Source organism: Chiloscyllium punctatum, chromosome 27 (genome assembly GCF_047496795.1).
Source record: "Chiloscyllium punctatum isolate Juve2018m chromosome 27, sChiPun1.3, whole genome shotgun sequence".
NCBI lineage: Eukaryota > Metazoa > Chordata > Chondrichthyes > Orectolobiformes > Hemiscylliidae > Chiloscyllium > Chiloscyllium punctatum.
Genome location: NC_092765.1, coordinates 49,854,527 through 49,874,299, shown reverse-complemented (window position 1 = coordinate 49,874,299; position 19,773 = coordinate 49,854,527). Strand labels below are relative to the sequence as shown.

General features: G+C 41.4%; 1 protein-coding gene across 1 annotated transcript in view; it reads left to right on the top strand.

Annotated features, from left to right (window-relative positions):
• The window catches only part of col9a2 (procollagen, type IX, alpha 2), a 213,495-nt gene that overhangs the window by 45,230 nt on the left and 148,492 nt on the right, over window positions 1-19,773 (top strand). The window contains exons 7-8 of the mRNA XM_072548624.1: window positions 329-352; window positions 1,861-1,914. Coding sequence (XP_072404725.1) covers window positions 329-352; window positions 1,861-1,914 — 78 coding nt within the window. The remainder of the gene's footprint in view (window positions 1-328; window positions 353-1,860; window positions 1,915-19,773) is intronic.

The window sequence follows — 19,773 nt, the reverse complement described above, 5'->3', positions numbered from 1 at the left end:
AGATGCCTTTCAAATGCTGTAATTGTACCAGCCTCCACCACTTTCTCCGGCAGTTCATTCCATACACACACCACCCTCTGCATGAAAAAGGTGCCCCTTAGGTCCCTTTTATATCTTTCCCCTCTCACCCTAAACCTGTGCCCTCAAGTTCTGGACCCACCCACCCCAGGGGGATTTTCACTGTCTTACCAATATTTTGTCCATTTGGTCAGATTACTGACCTAGCAAGAAATATTTGCAAAATGATTTTTTGTCTGGACAATCCATTGAAAGTGAAAATTGAAATGGAAAATAAGTTAATAACATTTTGTATCTGGTTTATTTTTAGGGGGCTGGAACCATGGGACCACGTGTAAGTGTAACCGATTTATAGAAATATTAATTATTATCGGGTATGAGAAGGTTGTGATGCATGTAGATGTTTTAGGTGGGTGTGAGTTATAAAGTTTCCAATTCATGTTTCAAGGGAAGTGTTAGACATTCTTGAATGATTTTTTTTCCATTTCCATTTTATGTCAATGATCGGGAAGTTGAGGCAGATTCAATAATATATTTCAAAAGGAAATAGGATATACATTTAATAAGGGAAAAAATTGCAGGGCAATTGAGAAGGTTAGGACAAAAATAATTCAACCCTGGCATTTGGCAGATTCCATATATTGGACCTGTTTGGATTGTGCAGGGTTATGACCTATTTTGACATAAAATGCCAACCTGTGTCATTTTATACACTGAAAGAGCCTGTCATTAGAAGCTTGCTGGTACTTTTGGTAACCAGTGGGATGTCTCTTTCAAATCAGACAGAATCACTGGATTCCAGACACAAAGTTATGCTAAGCTAACCTGTCAAAATTCTTTAGAGGGACATCAGGCAGAGTAGACAATGGAATTATATTTAGTTAGAGTTTCAAAAGTTCTTCACGAGGATACCAGACAATAAGCTCATGACAAAGGCCAAGTAGAGTCAGGGGGCAAATAGCTGAGTAGATGGCAAATTGTCTAAAAATTAAAGTGTAGAAAGTAAGGTTAAAAGTTCAGATTGAAAGGATAGAAGGTAGTCTTTACAGTGGTCAGTGCTGGTGTTACTATAATGCATAATTTACTTTAATTATTTCTACATAATAACCAGTAACTCAATGTGAAAGATGAAACTAAACTGGGAATTATAGCTATTTCTGAGGAAGATAAAGACTTTATGTGAGAAAACTTGCAGACTGAGCAGCTAAGTGGGTAATTAATTTAACGGGGAAGGTGATGGCCTAGTGGTATTAGCACTCGACTGTTAATCTAGAGACCCAGATAATGTTCCGGGGACCTGGGTTCAAATCCCACTATGGCAGGTGGTCAATTCAGTATTGAATTTGAATTCAATAAATATCTGGAATTAAGAATCTAATGACTGCTATAAATCAATTGCCAAAGGAAGCTAGGAATAAAAGAGAATGAATCATTCAAAAAGCAATGACAATGTTAACACACAAGTGATGTTTATTTCTCAGAGTTTGGTCTTCAGAAGTATTGTAGTTGTGTTAAACTTGTTAACCTGGTTATCCTGCCCTTAAAATAGTATGTGGATCTAGTCTCCTACCAGATGCCTTGGTTGGGCTGGTTAAATGTGCAGAAAATACTCCCAAATATGGGAGACTTCCAAACATTGAGAATGTTATACAAGCTTCTCCTGATCCTTCACCAAATATTCCTTTTGGAAGGTTTGCTTCTGGAGACAAAAACAGAAAATGCTGAAGAAACTCAGCTGTGGAACCATTTCAAGTTAACGTTTCAAGCCAGGTATGACTTCTTCAGGTCAGTTCCGTGCAGTTTATCTGTGATACTAATGTAACCTTGTTTAATTACTTTAAGGGTCCTGCTGGTCCGGTTGGTCTTCCTGGAGAAATTGGCCGTCCTGGAGCTAAAGTGAGTAATAATTGAATACCAAGCAGTAGACTGCTTCTACTAACTGTTTCACTTTACTCAAAACCACATTGCTCGAATTGGTAGAGCATCCTTCTTATCCCAATGTGTTATATTCCAAAAGGCCTCGTACCTATAGTAAAGATAGAACTGGAGCTAATCCTCAGACACCCCGTTATAAGCAATGATTTTCTGAGATCCACATTACAAAGGCACATCATCTGACACAACAAAGTACAGTTTCTCTCGGTTCTTGCTTCTCTCACATATCCATCCAAATGAATCCCCGGGTAATGCCCAACACCTCCGTACAATTTACTGCAATTCCATCATCATTGTCATTGGTGGTCCCTTGCACCTGCTTGGGGAGTCTCGTGTCAGTGATGTAGATGATGTGCCCATTGTAGCTAATGCCCAGCCCATTGTAGCCAATGAAGGGTGGTCAGTGCCTCTATGCTGGGGATGTTGGCCTGTTCGAGGATGCTGGTATTGGTGCATCAATCTTCCCAGGGGATTCACAGGATCATGCATAGGCAGCATTTGTGGTACTCCTTCCATGCCTTGAGGTGTCTGCTGTCCACGTCTATAATTAATATACAATTAATACGTACTAGTGGTATTATTTTTGTCAATCATTCTTGTGAATGGACAATGGTGTCAAGGCATAGGAGATTGGACTTAATTGTCCATGAAAAGTTGATTCTGGAACTTTGCAAGCCAGGAGCACCTGTTGGGTATCGGGTGTGGAGATCAGTCATCTGAGTTCAGGCACCTTAGGCCCAAGCCTTCCCTTCCTTCTAACCCTGATTAGCCTAAAAGTGACACTGTCAACTTTTCCTGGTATTTTAGACCATCCTGCTAATGTGGTATTCTGCAGTACTCTGTCATCACAGACAATCTCAGAGACATCTGTGAAAGGAAATCACATAGATGCCATACCCACTTTTTACTGCACTGGCAGCCATGTCTTGGTAAATGTTCACAAGTTGAGTGTATCTGTGTGAATAGATTAATAGATAAACGTATAAGTGGGTGCAGTATGTGCATAAGGGGGCTAGGTGGCTGTGGTAAGGGAGTAAGGGAAAGAGGGTCAGTGAGGTAACTGAGTGAGACGATACTGTGGATAAGTGGATGTGGTCAGTTTGTGAGAGGGTAGTGTGAGTGTGGTCAGTAGGTGACAGAGAAGGTGCGTGTGATCAGTGGGTGAGGGGGTGGTCTGGGTGTAGTCATTAGGTGACAGAGAAGGTGCGTGTGATCAGTGGGTGAGGGGGTGGTCTGGGTGTAGTCATCAGGTGAGGGGGAAGTATGGGTGTAGTCAGTAGGTAAAGAAGAGATAGAGTGGCTTTGGTCACTGGGTGAGGGGGGAAGAGCGGGTATGGTCACTGGGTAGGGTGGGTATGGTCAGTGGGTGAGGTAAGTGGGTGAAGTAATGGGGTAAGGAGGAGGTTGGTAGGTGAGAAGGGTGTGGAGTTGGGACAATTCGCACCATGTTGGGAGGTGTTTGATCTGTTCAATGGGTAATTGGATGAATGGAGGGGAAGTTGGCGGCTCAGTGAAAGAGTCAGGAGATCAGTGTCAATGTTGGGGATTGGGGTACCAGTTGTATAGTTATTAAAGACTTAATTTAAGAATTTACTGCCCAACATTTCCTATCAATGTGTGTAAGCCAATCGGAACTGACTGAAATATTGAACAGATATATTTCAGAGGATCCTGGGTAGCAGGGGAATTGTCCCTCGAATGTTCAAGCTTCCCAAGAAATTCCGATGGAGTGAGAATTTCAGGACCTCAGTGCATCATCTCTCATACTTAGAGGCTGGATAATCTGGACCATAGCTTTCCATTCATTATTACAATGGCCGTTGTGCAGATCAATCAAATTATGTGCCTAAATTCTCATTTGTGCTCCTGTTGTACAGCATTCTAAGCTGACAGCACTCAATACTAGTGTGTGTTCCTTTGCCTTTGTGCTTTACTGTTTCCAATTTTTTTGTCTGTGCTGGTGAGGAGGCTGCTATAAATCAATCCACAAATACAGCCAAGGTTAATTTGGGCTTCAGATTTCAACTTTCTGAGCTGTTGATGTTTTTGGATCCACTGTGGCATTAGGATTTGGAGATGTTACAGTGGGGTATCATGGTCCCAACACATTATTCCAGGACACATCAGGAACTAAGTAATCAGTAATTGTTTAATACTCCATAAAATGTACATCAAGGTAGTTTCTTTATTTTGACAGTAAACCCAGCATTAGATTCTTGACAGTTGGATATTATGAGTGTTAAGAGACTCCCAGTTTGAAATGTTAATATAAAAGTCTGCTATCTGCAGTAAGTGTGAAATAGTGATGTTATGACCTTTGGCTGCAAGAATGAGAAAACAGGAAGTATCTTGAACAGAGAATAGTTGGAGTTCAGTTCCAGAGTTCAAGTGCAGAAGGATCTAAGTACTCTAATGCAAGAGATCACAAAAGTTAGTACACAGGAACAGCAAGTGATTAGGAAGGCTCGTGTGATGTTAGCCTTTATTATGAAAGTAATTGAATGTAAAATGTAATTATGTCATGATTCAGCTCTACAGACATTGTTGAGAAGCACATCTTGAATACCGTGTGCAGTTTTAATGTCCTTACTGATAGAAGGTTAGAAATCAAAAAAACACCAGGTTATAGTCCAACAGGTTTATTTGGAAGAACGAGCTTTCGGAGCGACGCTCTTTCATCAGGTGGAGCTTCCAAATACACCTGTTGCACTATGACCTGGTGTTGTGCAATTTTCAAATTTTGTACACCCCAGTCCTGCACCGGCACCTCCAAATCTTAGATATAGAAGGATATAAATACTCTGGAGGTGGTTCAGATAAAGTTTTTGTTTGATTCTTGAAATTAGTGGCTTGTCCTGTAAAGAATTACTGTGCTTTTCTCCACTGGGGTTTGATAGAGTTAAAAGTGACTTAATTAAAGTGTATGAGATCCTGAATGGTGTGGAAAAAGTGAACATGGAAAGGATTTTCCCCAGATCAGCCTCCAATCACCTGCTTCCTGTCCATTGCTCCCAATGCAAGCCCCACACCCAACTTATTTGCCTCCCTGACCCTCTCCTGCATTATGCCCACTCACCACTCTCAATACTCTCTAAGCCCTTATTTTGTATCCAAATCCTCAATTCATCATCAAGACTGCTATTCTCTATCCACGCCTCTATTCACTCTGTTCTCTGCCCAAATATCTATTCACATTCCAATCCTATGTTTACTTTCAAACACTCTGTTCATTCTGCAATCATTGTTTAGAAACTAACGCTCCTTTCTCTGCCTAATCCTCTATTTATTATCCAACAATCTATTCACTGGCCAGTCGTTTATCTTTTTATTAAAGCACAGTGGCTCAGTGGTTAGCACTGCTGCCTCACAGCACCAAGATCCCAGGTTCAATTCCAGCCTGTCTGTGTGGAGTTTGTACGTTCTCCCTGTGTCTGCGTGGGTTTCCTCCGGTTTCAGCCCACGTTCCAAAGATATGCAGGTCAGGTGAATTGGCTGAACTAAATTGCCCGTAGTATTAGGTGCATCATTCAGAGGGAAATGGATCGGGGTGGGTTACTCTTCGGAGGTTCGGTATGGACTTGTTGGGCCGAAGGGCCTGTTTCCACACTGTAGGGAATCTAATCAAATCAAAAAAGCCAGTCTTTTATTCTTGGTTAAATCCTCTAATCACGATCCAATCCTGTAAACACTGTCCAATCCAGTAAACACTGTCCAATCCAGTAAACACTGTCCAATCCTGTAATCACAATCCAATCCTCTAATCGCTATCCAATCTGGTATTCACTGTCCAATCCTGTAATCACTATCCAATCCTGTAATCACGTCCAATCCTGTAATCACTGTCCAATCCTCAAATCACTGTCCAATCCTGTAATCACGTCCAATCCTGTAATCACTGTCCAATCCTCAAATCACTGTCCAATCCTTTAATCACTATCCAATCACTGTCCAATTCTGTAATCACTATCCAATCCTCTGATCACTGTCCAATCCTCCAATTACTGTCCAATCCTCTAATCAGTGTCCAATCCTCCAATCACTGGCCAATCCTCGAATCACGATCCAATCCTGTGACCACTGTCCAATCCTGTGATCGCTGTCCAATCCTGTGATCGCTGTCCAATCCTCTGATCACTGTCGAATCCTCTAATCACTGCCCAATCCTCTAAGCACTGTCCAAACCTCTAATCACTGTCCAATCCTCTAATCACTGTCCAATCCTCTAAGCACTGTCCAATCCTCTAAGCACTGTCCAAACCTCTAATCACTGTCCAATCCTCTAATCACTGTCCAATCCTCTAATCACTATCCAATCCTCTATAATCGCTGTCCAATCCTGTGATCGCTGTCCAATCCTCTGATCACTGTCGAATCCTCTAATCACTGCCCAATCCTCTAAGCACTGTCCAAACCTCTAATCACTGTCCAATCCTCTAATCACTGTCCAATCCTCCAATCACGATCCAATCCTGTCATTACTGCCCAATCCTGTAATCCATGTCCAATCATCTAATCACTGTCCAATCCTGTAATCACTGTCCAATCCTGTAATCACTGTCCAATCCTGAAATCACTATTCAATCTTCCAATCACTGTCCAATCCTGAAATCACTATTCAATCCTCAATCACTGTCCAATCCTCCAATCACTGTCCAATCCCCTAATCACTGTCCAATCCTGTAATCACTGTCCAATCCTCTAATCACTGTCCAATCCTCTAATCACTGTCCAATCCTGTAATCACTGTCCAATCCTCTAATCACTGTCCAATCCTCTAATCACTGTCCAATCCTCTAATCACTCTACAATCCTGTGATCACTGTCCAATCCTGTGATCACTGTCCAATCATCTAATCACTGTCCAATCCTCTAATCACTGTCCAATCCTGTAATCACTATCCAATCCTGTAATTACTGTCCAACCTAATCACTATCCAATCCTCTAATCGCTTTTCAATCCTGTAATCACTATCCAATCCTCCAATCACTGTCCAATCCTACAATCACTGTCCAATCCTACAATCACTGTCCAATCCTCTAATCACTGTCGAATCCTCTAAGCACCGTCCAATCCTCTAAGCACCGTCCAATCCTCTAAGCACCGTCCAATCCTCTAATCACTGTACAATCCTCCAATCATTATCCAATTCTCTAATCACGATCAAATCCTTTAATCTCTATCCAATCCTCTAATCGCTTTTCAAACCTCTAATCACTTTTCGATCCTCTAATCGCTTTTCTTTTTTTTTAATAGATATTTATATTAGAAATTTAACATTTTTACAAGTTTACAAAAATAAACAAAACTCTCAAGTACAATCATTGATATACAATTAAATCTTAAATAAATAATAACCAAAATTTAACAAAAGAAAAATACCGAGAAAGAAAAAAAAACAAAACTCAACTACTAATCTAACCTAGAACTAACCAGAGTGTATAATTAAGTCTCTTACATTATTCAAATAAGAGAAAGAAAAAAAACCCAACGGATAACACAGAAATTGGATAGTGAGATACATGCTCGAAATGTGTTAACATCAAATGTAACAAAACCCGTATTCGTGCGGGATTCCTCTCCCAAGGGGCCCCGGACCAGCCAGGTTCACCATCTCAATTAAATAAAAGCCCTTGTTAGGATAGCCGAAATATCTGTATTCATATAATTCAAGAAGGGCTGCCATATTTTATGAAATAATTTGGTCTTTCAGTGCACCATATTTGTAAGGAATGCAAGGGGAATACATTCCATAATTAATCTGTGCCAATTTGAAAGTCTAGGGGGGCCCTCAGCCCCCAATTCACCAAAATATTTTTCCTTGCACAGAAAAAGAGAATAGAAAATAATCTCTTCCTGTGCATGTCCAGGGAGGGTAAGTTCGAAAAGCCCAAAAGGAGAGATACAGGGTTCACTTTAATTTCCGTTCCTAAAATTTCTGTCAGGGTACTTGCTACTTTAGTCCAGTATCTACGGATCTTATGACAGGTCCATAGTCAATAGAGTGCCCACCTCTATTTTACATTTGGGACACATTGGAGATGCTCCTGCCTTAAATTTTGCCAATTGATCTGGTGCTATATGAGCCCTATGAAGTATCTTCAGCTGGATAGCCTGGGTTCTGTTACACATGGTGATTCTTCTGGCATTTTCCCAAATGTCATTCCACTTTTCTATAGAGATTTCTAGTCCCAAATCCTGATCCCATGTTTTAAGCAGATTGTCCATATCTCCCGATACTTCATCATGTAGTAAATGATAAATAGTGCTGATGGAGGATACCCCCACTGGTCGTTGGACACTACATTCGCTATCTGATTTATAAAGACTATCTAATAACATAGTCTTCTTCTGTATATAATCTCGAATTTGGAAGTATCAAAAGAGGTCTCCATTTGGTAATCCGAATTTCTGACGCAGCTGTTCAAAAGACATCAGGACCCCATCTTTAAATAGGTCCCCTAGACATGAGATATCCCTGGATCTCCAGAGTTTAAAAGTGGCGTCTGTAAACCCCGGTTGGAATCCCCATGCTCCCACTATCGGCGCATAGGGGGATGTTTTATGTGAGTTGCCCTCATTTTGCCGCATTATATTCCAAGCTTTAATTGTGTTTAGTATTGTAGGGCTTTTACAGTGATCCGTAATGATTTTCCTCTTGTCTGAAAATAAAAGGTTAATAAGTGGGCATTTTACTTGAGAAGCCTCGATGTCCAGCCAGATTGATTGCGGGTCAGACAAGACTCAATCAGCTATGTAACTTAATAGGGAACTTAACTGATATTTCCTCAAATCTGGGAAGTACAATCCTCCCCTTGCCTGTGGAAGCTGTAGCTTCTTCAGCTTCATGAAGGGCCGTCTATGATTCCAGATAAAGGAACCCAACCAGCCATAACATTTACGTAGTGCCAGCCTTGGCACCATCACCGGGAGCATTCTCATAGGGTATAGGAGACGGGGCAGGACCTTCATTTTAATTAGTGCTATTCTACCCAGCCAGGAAATTGGAAGGTCTCCCCATCGCTGGAGGTCCTGCCTTATCCTTTCCAGTAAATGCACAAAGTTAGCCTTGTATAACTGACCAAATACTGGGGTAATAAAAATGCCTAAATATAAGAAACCCTCCAGGGACCTATGAAAGGAAAAAAGGGATCCGTCCACTAAGTGGGGTGTCATAGCAAGGCCACCCATTGGCATAGCCTCCGATTTTGAGAAATTAATTTTATAGCCTGAGAATATGCTAAATGTATTAATAACTTGGATTAAGCGAGTTACGGACATCAGAGGATTACTGAGGAATAGAAGAACATCATCTGCATAAAGGGTAATTTTATGTTTACCTGCACCAATCCTCGGGGCCGTTATATTAGGATCAGCCCGTTCAGCTTCTGCTAGTGGTTCAATTATTAGCGTAAATAACAATGGCGAGAGAGGACATCCCTGACGGCAGCCCCTACCCACACTGAAGCTATCCGAACCTAATCCATTGGTAACCACAACTGCTTTGGGATCACTATACGATGTTGAGACCCATTTGGTAAACACCTGTCCAATGCCAAACCTTTCCAATGTGTAAAACAAATATGACCATTCAACCCTATCGAATGCCTTTTCCGCGTCTAATGAAACTACTACTCCTGGTATCTTTCCCTGATGGCAGGCTTGAATCATATTCAAAACCCTTCTAATATTATTGGATGATCTACGGCCCTTAATAAACCCCGTCTGATCCTCCTTTATAATATGTGGCAGTACCCTTTCTAGTCTCAGTGCTAACGTTTTAGAAAGGATTTTAAAATCTACATTTAGCAAGGATATTGGTCTATATGACGCACAATCTTCTGGATCCTTTCCTTTTTTAAGGATAAGAGAGATATTTGCCTCTTTCAGCGAAGGCGGGAGACAGCCCTGACTATATGCATAGTCATACATGTCCACAAGTGGACCAGCCAATATTTCTCTAAATTCTTTATAGAATTCAGCTTGAAAACCATCTGGGCCTGGTGCCTTACCGCTCTGAAGTTGCCTGATTGCATCAAGTATTTCTTGGACTGTTTACGGAGCATTTAAGACCGATATCTGTTCCGGAGTTCGGTCCAGAAAGGTCAAACTTTTAAAGAATGATTGCATCCTCCTAGTCCTGTCTTCACAATCCTGCAATCTATATAAATCAGAATAAAATTTTCTAAAGATTGCATTAATCCTTTTATGATCTCGAGTCAAAATACTCGTACTTTCCTTGATAGACGTGATAGTTTGAGGGGGCTTTTTTCCCTTTGCAAGAAATGCTAAGTATCTACCCAGTTTGTTGCCAAATTCATATAACCTTTGTTTTGCAAATAATATTTCCCTCTTAGCCGTTTGGGTAAGCGTAGTGTTTAGAGCTGTCCTAAGGGCGGTAATCCTTTGCAATATGATAATAGAAGGTCTGTCGGCGTATGCTGTTTCAGCTGCTTTTAAGCGAGCTTCGAGCAGACGCTGTTGTTCTCCCTTTAATTTTTTCTGGGTCGCTGAGTAGGAGATGATCAAACCTCGCGTGTAAGCTTTGATGGTCTCCCACATCATTGATGGGTTGCTAGCCGTACCTAAATTAATTTCTAAAAAAGTTTTAAATTCTTGAGAGAAGTACTTTACAAATTTACTATATTTCATCAGGAAGGGGTCCATACGCCAATGCCGAGGGGAGGTCCTGTTGTTCCTCGCCTTGATTTCCATATATACAGCAGCGTGATCGGAAACTGCTATACTACCTATTTTACAGGATGATATGGAATTTTTAAAAATTGAAGGGGCAAAAAACGTCGATTCTGGTGTGACATTTATGTGGATTGGAGTAAAAAGAAAAATCTCTGTCCTGTGGATGAAGACATCTCCATACATCTCCTAATCCTAATTCTTTGTTCAGATCCACCAATTGTCTGGATCTGGGAGATACTCCCGCAGTACTCTTGGGAATCCTATCTATTTCTGGATCCATAATACAATTAAAATCTCCCCCTATAATTGTATGACGAGCACCAAGAGCCATCAGTTTTGAGAAGGCTTCCGTTATAAATGTAAAGGGGTGTGCCGGGGGCAGTACAAATTTAAAATCCCATATTCCTCTCCATTTATAAGGGCTTTAATCAGAATATATCGTCCAGATTCGTCTTTTATCTGATTTAGGATTTTGAAAGGGAAATTCTTCCAAATAAGAATAACAACTCCCCTACATTTTGAGCTAAAAGAAGGAAAAAAGGCCTGATCAAATCCACCCTGTCGTAATTTCAAGTGTTCTTTATCCAACAGGTGTGTCTCCTGTAGGAGAGCTATATCAACTCTTTCTTTCTTGAGATTTGATAATATTTTCTTCCTTTTGACTGGCGAATTACTCCCCTTGGCATTCCAGGTGCACCACTTAACCGACTGATCAACCATAATCGTCCGGGCAAATCCGAGACCCCTCGGGAAGGGAAACCCTATCCAGAACATTCCGAGCATAGAGCATATAAAATTCATAAAAATAAAGGCTCTCTAATACACTCACAACAGTATAATAAAAAACTATTTCTAAATAATAAAACAACGTATTTCAATGGAGATTTTCCCCCTTGTTCCCAGGGGTGTCACTTTCTTTCCAAAGGTCCATCGTATCCTCTCCCAACCAGTGCCCCACCCTTGACCCAGGCGCTCCTCAATAGGATGAGGAGAATTCAGATATACTACAGAGCTAGAGTTAACAGTGAGCACCCTACCCCCACCCCCCCACCCACACCAACAGCTGGATATATTTGGTGATGTTTATACCATGTGTAAATATATATAACTATAAAATTACAACCTCAACAAATAATAATTAAATACAATAATACAAAATAACAAGGGAAAACAACCTTGCTCCTAGAGACAGAGGTAAAATAGAATAAGGTAACCACCTCCCCCCACCAACATTAACGAGACCCCCCGGCTTACATATATATATGTATATACATACACATACATACGTATATACATATATTTATATATACATACACACATACATACATAGAATAATAAAAAAAAACCCAAGGGGGGGAGAAAATCATTAAATAGGGAACAAATTAATAAATCTCTCTCCCCACCCCCCAAGATAATATTAAATAGTAAGGTAAGAAAAAAGAAAAAGGGGGGGATATGAACCGGAGTGGGGGGGAAGGCAAACCAACATCCATTATCTCTTACAATTTATCTAAGAGAGTCCAAAAATTCCTTAGACTTTTCTGGTGATCCAAAGTTATACACGGATCCTTCATGGTTAAAGCGTAGCGTCGCTGGGTAGCGTAAAAGGTACTGAAGATTTAAGTCCCTTAAACACTTCATCGCCTTGTCGAATGCCATCCTCTTTTGGACCAGAGCTGGGAAAAAGTCCTGGAATAACATGATCTTGGATCCTTTATAGATCATGGCTTGGGAATCTTTTCCAAGATTTCTAGAGGCTTCTAGGAGTATCTGCCTCTCCTTATAGCTCTGCAGACGGAACAGGACCGGGTGTGGGCGCTGGTTTGAGCCGGGCCCGCGTATTGCAACCCGGTAGGCCCATTCCACCCTTACCTGGTCTGATCCAGCCTCCAGATTTAAAAGCTGTGGCAGCCACTGCTCGAGAAACGCTGTAAGCTGGCCTTCCTCTTCCCGTTCGGGAAGGACCAGCAAATGAATATTTTTTCGATGACCTCGATTATCGAGATCGTCAATGTGATTCTCTAAGGTCCAGACTCGCTGTTTGAGAGTCCGGACCCGATCCACGGCCAATTGCGCTTTAGTTTCGGAGGTCGCGCCCTTTAGCTCCGCCCCTCTGACTCAGCGCTCGATTTCCTTACTCTCTCAGTCGTGCTTTTGCAGCACGGCCGAGAGTGAGTCCCATCAACTTCGGCATTCTTCAATAAAAGCGTCGATCTTTGCATCCAGTTTGGAGATTATTTCCGCAAGGCTCGCCACTGTAGGTAAGTCCCCCGGGGCGGCTGCGGATGCTTCTGCTGCAGCTGGAGAGGGTGGGGGAGAGGTTCCTGTTTGCTGAGAGCTGTGGGCTACCTTCCCTTTAGTCATTTTTACTGAAGATTAGATTGTTTAAATTTAATGCTAAACAACTAATTAAATTAAACAGCAATTTTAAATGATTTGGTGAGTGTGGTGGAGGTGGGTGACCCACTTTGCCCAAGTCTTGGGAGGAGCACTGGAGACTCAGACTTGCTGGGTTGCCACCATCTTGGATCCCCCTAATCGCTTTTCAATCCTCCAATTGCTTTTCGATCCTCTAATCGCTTTTCAATCCTCGAATCATTGTCCATTCTTGTAATCACTATTCAATCCTCCAATCACTATCCAATCCTGTAATCACTATTCATTCCTCCAATCACTGTCCAATCCTGTAATCACTGTCCAATCCTCTAAGTACTATCCAAACCTCTAATCACTGTCCAATCTTCTAATAACTATCCAACTACTGTCCAATCCTTTAATCACTGTCCAATCCTTGAATCACTGTCCAATCCTGTAATCACTGTCCAATCCTCTAATCACTGTCCAATCCTCTAGACACTGTTGAATCCTGTAGTCACTGTCGAATCATCAAGTCACTATTGAATCCTCTAGTCACTGTCGATTCCTCTAAACACTGTGCAATCCTCTAATCACTGTCCAATCTTATAATAACTATCCAATCACTGTCCAATCCTCTAATCACTGTCCAATCCTCGAATCACTGTCCAATCCTCTAATCACTGTCCAATCCTCTAATCACTGTCTAATCCTGTAATCACTGTCCAATCCTCTAATCACTATCCAATCCTGTAATCACTGTCCAATCCTCTAGACACTGTTGAATCCTGTAGTCACTGTCGAATCATCAAGTCACTATTGAATCCTCTAGTCACTGTCGATTCCTCTAAACACTGTGCAATCCTCTAATCACTGTCCAATCTTATAATAACTATCCAATCACTGTCCAATCCTCGAATCACTGTCCAATCCTCTAATCACTGTCTAATCCTGTAATCACAGTCCAATCCTCTAATCACTGTCCAATCCTGTAATCACTGTCCAATCCTCTAACCACTGTCCAATCCTGTCATTACTGCCCAATCCTGTAATTCATGTCCATTCATCTAATCACTATTCAATCCTGTAATCACTGTCCAATCCTGTAATCACTATACAATCCTCTAATCACGATCTGATCCTGTAATCCCTATCCAATCCTCTAATCACTTTTCAATCCTCTAATTGCTTTTCAATCCTCTAATCACTGTCCAATCCTCTAATCACTGTCCAATCCTCTAATCACGGTCCAATCCAGTAATCACTGCCCAATCCAGTGATCACTGTCCAATCCTGTGATCACTGTCCAATCCTGTGACTACTGTCCAATCCTGTGACCACTGTCCAATCCTGTGATCACTGTCGAATCCTCTAATCACTGTCGAATCCTCTAATCACTGTCAAATCCTCTAATCACTATTGAATCCTCTAATCACTGTCCAATCGTCGAATCACTGTCCAATCACTGTCCAATCCTGTAATCACTGTCCAATCCTTTAATCACTGTCGAATCCTCTAGATACTGTTGAATCCTGTAGTCACTGTTGAATCCTCTCGTCCCTGTCGAATCCTCTAATCACTGTCCAATCCACTAATCACTGTCCAATTCTCTAATCACTGTCCAATCCTCGAATCACTATCCAATCCTCTGATCACTGTCCAAACCTCTGATCACTGTCCAATCCTCCGATCACTGTCCAATCCTCCAATCACTCTCCAATCCACTAATCACTGTCCAATCCACTAATCACTGTCCAATCCGCTAATCACTGTCCAAATTTCTAATCACTGTCCAATCCTCGAATCACTGTACAATCCTCCAATCACTATTCAATCCTGTAATCACTGTCCAATCCTGTAATGACTATTCAATCCTCTAATCATTATCCAATCCTCAAATCACGATCCAATCCTGTAATCACGATCCAATCCTGTCATTACTGCCCAATCCTGTAATCCATGTCCAATCCTCTAATCATTATTCAATCCTGTAATCACTGTCCAATCCTGTAATCACTGTCCTATCCAGTAATCACTATACAATCCTGTAAACATTATCCAATCCTCTAATCACGATCCGATCCTGGAATCCCTATCCAATGCTCTAATCACTTTTCAATCCTCCAATCACTGTCCAATCCTCAAGTCACTTTCCAATCCAGTAATCACCGTCTAATCCAGTAATCACTGTCCAATCCTGTGATCACTGTCCAATCCTGTGATCACTTTCGAATCCTTTGATCACTGTCGAATCCTCTAATCACTGTCCAATCCTCGAATCACTGTCCAATCACTGTCCAATCCTCTAATCATGATCCAATCCTGTCATTACTGCCCAATCCTGTAATCCATGTCCAATCATCTAATCACTATTCAATCCTGTAATCACTGTCCAGTCCTTGAATCACTGTCCAATCCTGTCATCACTGTCCAATCCTCTAATCACTGTTGAATCCTGTAGTCACTGTCGAGTCATCAAGTCACTGTCGAATCCTCTAGTCACTGTTGAATCCTGTAAACACAGTCCAATCCTCTAATCACTGTCCAATCCACTAATCACTGTCCAATCCACTAATCACTGTCCAATTCACTAATCACTGTCCAATTCTCTAATCACTGTCCAATCCTCGAATCACTGTCCAATCCTCGAGTCACTGTCCAATCCTCCAATCTGTGTCCAATCCTCGAATCACCGTCCAATCCTCCAATCACTGTCTAATCCTCTAATCACTATCCAATCTTCTAATAACTATCCAAGTACTCTCCAATCCACTAATCACTGTCCAATCCACTAATAACTGTTCAATCCGCTAATCACTGTCCAAATCTCTAATCACTGTCCAATCCTCGATTCACTGTACAATCCTCCAATCACTGTCCAATCCTCGAATCACTGTCCAATCCTCTAATCACTGTCCAATCCTCTAATCACTATACAATCCTCTAATCATTATCCAATCCTATAATCACGATCCAATCCTGTAATCACGATCCAATCCTGTCATTATTGCCCAATCCTGTAATCCATGTCCAATCCTCTAATCACTATTCAATCCTGTAATCACTGTGCAATCCTGTAATCACTTTCCAATCCTGTAATCACTGTCCTATCCAGTAATCACTATACAATCCTGTAATCATTTTCCAATCCTCCAATCACGATCCAATCCTGGAATCCCTATCCAATGCTCTAATCGCTTTTCAATCCTCTAATCACTTTTCAATCCTCTAATCACTGTCCAGTCCTCTAATCACTGTCCAATCCTCAAGTCACTTTCCAATCCAGTAATCACCGTCTAATCCAGTAATCACTGTCCAATCCAGTAATCACTGTCCAATCCAGTAATCACTGTCCAATCCTGTGATCACTGTCCAATCCTGTGATCACTGTCCAATCCTGTGATCACTTTCGAATCCTTTGATCACTGTCGAATCCTCTGATTACTGTCCAATCCTCGAATCACTGTCCAATCACTGTCCAATCCTCTAATCACGATCCAATCCTGTAATCCCTATCCAATCCCCTAATTACTTTTCAATCCTCTAATCACTGTTCAATCCTCCAATCACTGTCCAATCTTCTAATAACTATCCAAGTACTCTCCAATCCACTAATCACTGTCCAATCCACTAATCACTGTCCAATCCGCTAATCACTATCCAAATCTCTAATCACTGTCCAATCCTCGATTCACTGTACAATCCTCTAATTACTGTCCAATTCTCGAATCACTGTCCAATCCTCTGATCACTGTCCAATCCTGTAATGACGATCCAATCCTCTAATCGCTTTTCAATCCTATAATCAGTGTCCAATCCTCCAATCACTGTCCAATCTTCTAATCACCGTCACATCCATTAATCATTATACAATCCTCCAATCACTGTCCAATCCTCTAATCACAATCCGATCCTGTAATCCCTATCCAATCCTGTAATTGCTTTTCAATCCACTAATCGCTTTTCAATCCTCTAATCACTGTCCAATCCTCCAATCACTGTTCAATCATCTAATCATGGTACAATCCAATAATCACTGTCCAATCCTGTGATCACTGTCGAATCCTCTAATTGCTGTCCAATCCTCGAAGCACTGTCCAAACCTCTATTCACTGTGCAATCCTCTAATCACTGTCCAAACCTTGAATCACTGTCCAATCCTCGAATCACTGTCCAATCCCTATTCAATCCTTTAATCGCTTTTCAATCCTCTAATCACTGTGCAATCCTACAATCACGATCCAATCCTCTAATCACTGTCCAATCCAGTAATCACAATACAATCCTCGAATCATTATCCAATCCTCTCATCACGATCCGTTCCTGTAATCCCTATCCAATCCTCTAATCGCTTTTCAATCCTCTAATCGCTTTTCAATCCTCTAATCACTGTCCAACCCTCCAATCACTGTCCAATCCTCCAGTCAGTAGATTAGATTACATTACAGTGTGGAAACAGGCCCTTCGGCCCAACAAGTCCACACCGACCCACCGAAGCGCAACCCACCCATACCCCTAACCTAACACTATGGGCAATTTAGCATGGCCAATTCACCTGACTTGCACATTTTTGGACTGTGGGAGGAAACCGGAGCACCCGGAGGAAACCCACGCAGACACGGGGAGAACGTGAAAACTCCACACAGTCAGTTGCCTGAGGCGGGAATTGAACCCGTGTCTCAGGCGCTGTGAGGCAGCAGTGCTAACCACACTGCCACCGTGCCGCCCATAAATCACTGTCCAATCCTCTAATCACTGTCCAATCCTCCAGTCACTGTCCAATCCTCTAATCACTGTCCAATCCTCCAATCACGGTCCAATCCTCTCATCACGATCCAATTCTGTGATTACTGCCCAATCCTGTAATCCATGTCCAATCATCTAATCACTGTCCAATCACTGTCCAATCCCCTCATCATGATCCAATCCTGTAATCCCTATCCAATCCTCTAATCGCTTTTCAATCCTCTAATCACTGTCCAATCTTCCAATCACTGTCCAATCCTCTAATCACTGTCCAATCCAGTAATCACTACACAAACCTCTAATCATTATCTAATCCTCTAATCATGATCCAATCCTGTGATCACTGTTCAATCCTGTGATCACTGTCCAATCCTCTAATCACTATCAAATCCTCGAATCACTGTCCAATCTTCCAAGCACTGTCCAATCCTCTAAGCACTGACCAAACCTCTAATCATTGTCCATACCTCTAATCACTGTCCAATTCTCGAATCACTGTCCAATCCTCTAATCACTGTCCAGCCCTGTAATCACTGTTCAATCCTCTAATCACTTTCCAATCCTCTAATCACTGTCCAATCCACTAATCACTCACAATCCTCTAATCACAGTCCAATCCTCTAATCACTGTCCAGTTCTCTATTCACTGTCGAATCATATAATTCCTGTCAATCCTCTAATCCCTGTCCAATCCTCTAATCCCTGTCCAATCCTGTAATCACTGTCCAATCCTCCAATCACTGTCCAATCCTCTAATCATGATCCAATCCAGTAATCACTGTCCAATCCTCTAATCACGATCCAATCCTGTAAACCCTATCCCATCCTCTAATCGCTTTTCAATCCTCTAATCACTGTCCAAACCTGTAATCAATGCCCAATCCTCTAATCACTATCCAACCACTGTCCAATCTTCTAATTACTATTCAATCCTCTAATCACTGTCCAATCCTGTAATCACTGTCCAATCTTCTAATCACCATTCAATCCTGTAATCACTGTCCAATCCTCCAATCACTTTTCAATTCTCCAATCACTGTCCAATCCTCCAAACATGATCCAATCCTGTAATCACTATACAATCCTCTAATCACGATCCAATCCTGTAATCGCTATCCAATCCTCTAATCGCTTTTCAATCCTCTAATCACTATTCAATCCTCTAATCACTGTCCAGTTCTCTATTCACTATCAAATCATATAATCCCTGTCCAATCCTCTAATCACTGTCCAATCTTCTAATCACTATTCAATCCTCTAATCACTATCAAATCCTGTGATCACTGTCCAATCTTCCAATCACTTTTCAATCCTCCAATTACTCTCCAATGCTCCAATCTCTGACCAATCCTCTAATCCTGTGAACAGTGTCCAATCCTGTAATCACTATCCAATCCTCTAATCTCTGTCCAATCCTGTAATCACTATCCAATCAATATCTAATTCTGTACTCACTGTCCAATCCTGTTATCACTGTTCAATCCTCTAATCACTATCCATTCCTGTAATCACGAACCCATCCAGTAATCTCTATACAATCCTCTAATCATTATCCAATCCTCTAAGCTCTATTAAATCCCGTCCTCACTGTCCAATTCTCTAATCACTGTCCAATCCTCTAATCACTGTCCAATCCCCTAATCACTGTCCAATCCTCTAATCACTGTCCAATCCCCTAATCACTGTCCAATCCTCTTATCACTGTCGAATTCTCTAATCACTGTCCAATCCTCTAATCACTGTCCAATCCTGTAATCGCTATCCAATCACTGTCCAATTATGTAATCGCTGTCCAATCGTGTAATCATTGTCAAATCGTGTAATCACTGTCCAATTTTCTATTCACTATCCAATCCTGTAATCACTGTCCAATTCTGTAATCACTGTCCAGTCCTGTAATCATTATCCCATCCTGTAATCAATATCCAATCACTGTCCAAACCTCTAATCACTGTCCAATCCTGTACTCACTGTCCAATCCTCTAATCATTATCCAATCCTGTAATCACGATCCCATCCAGTAA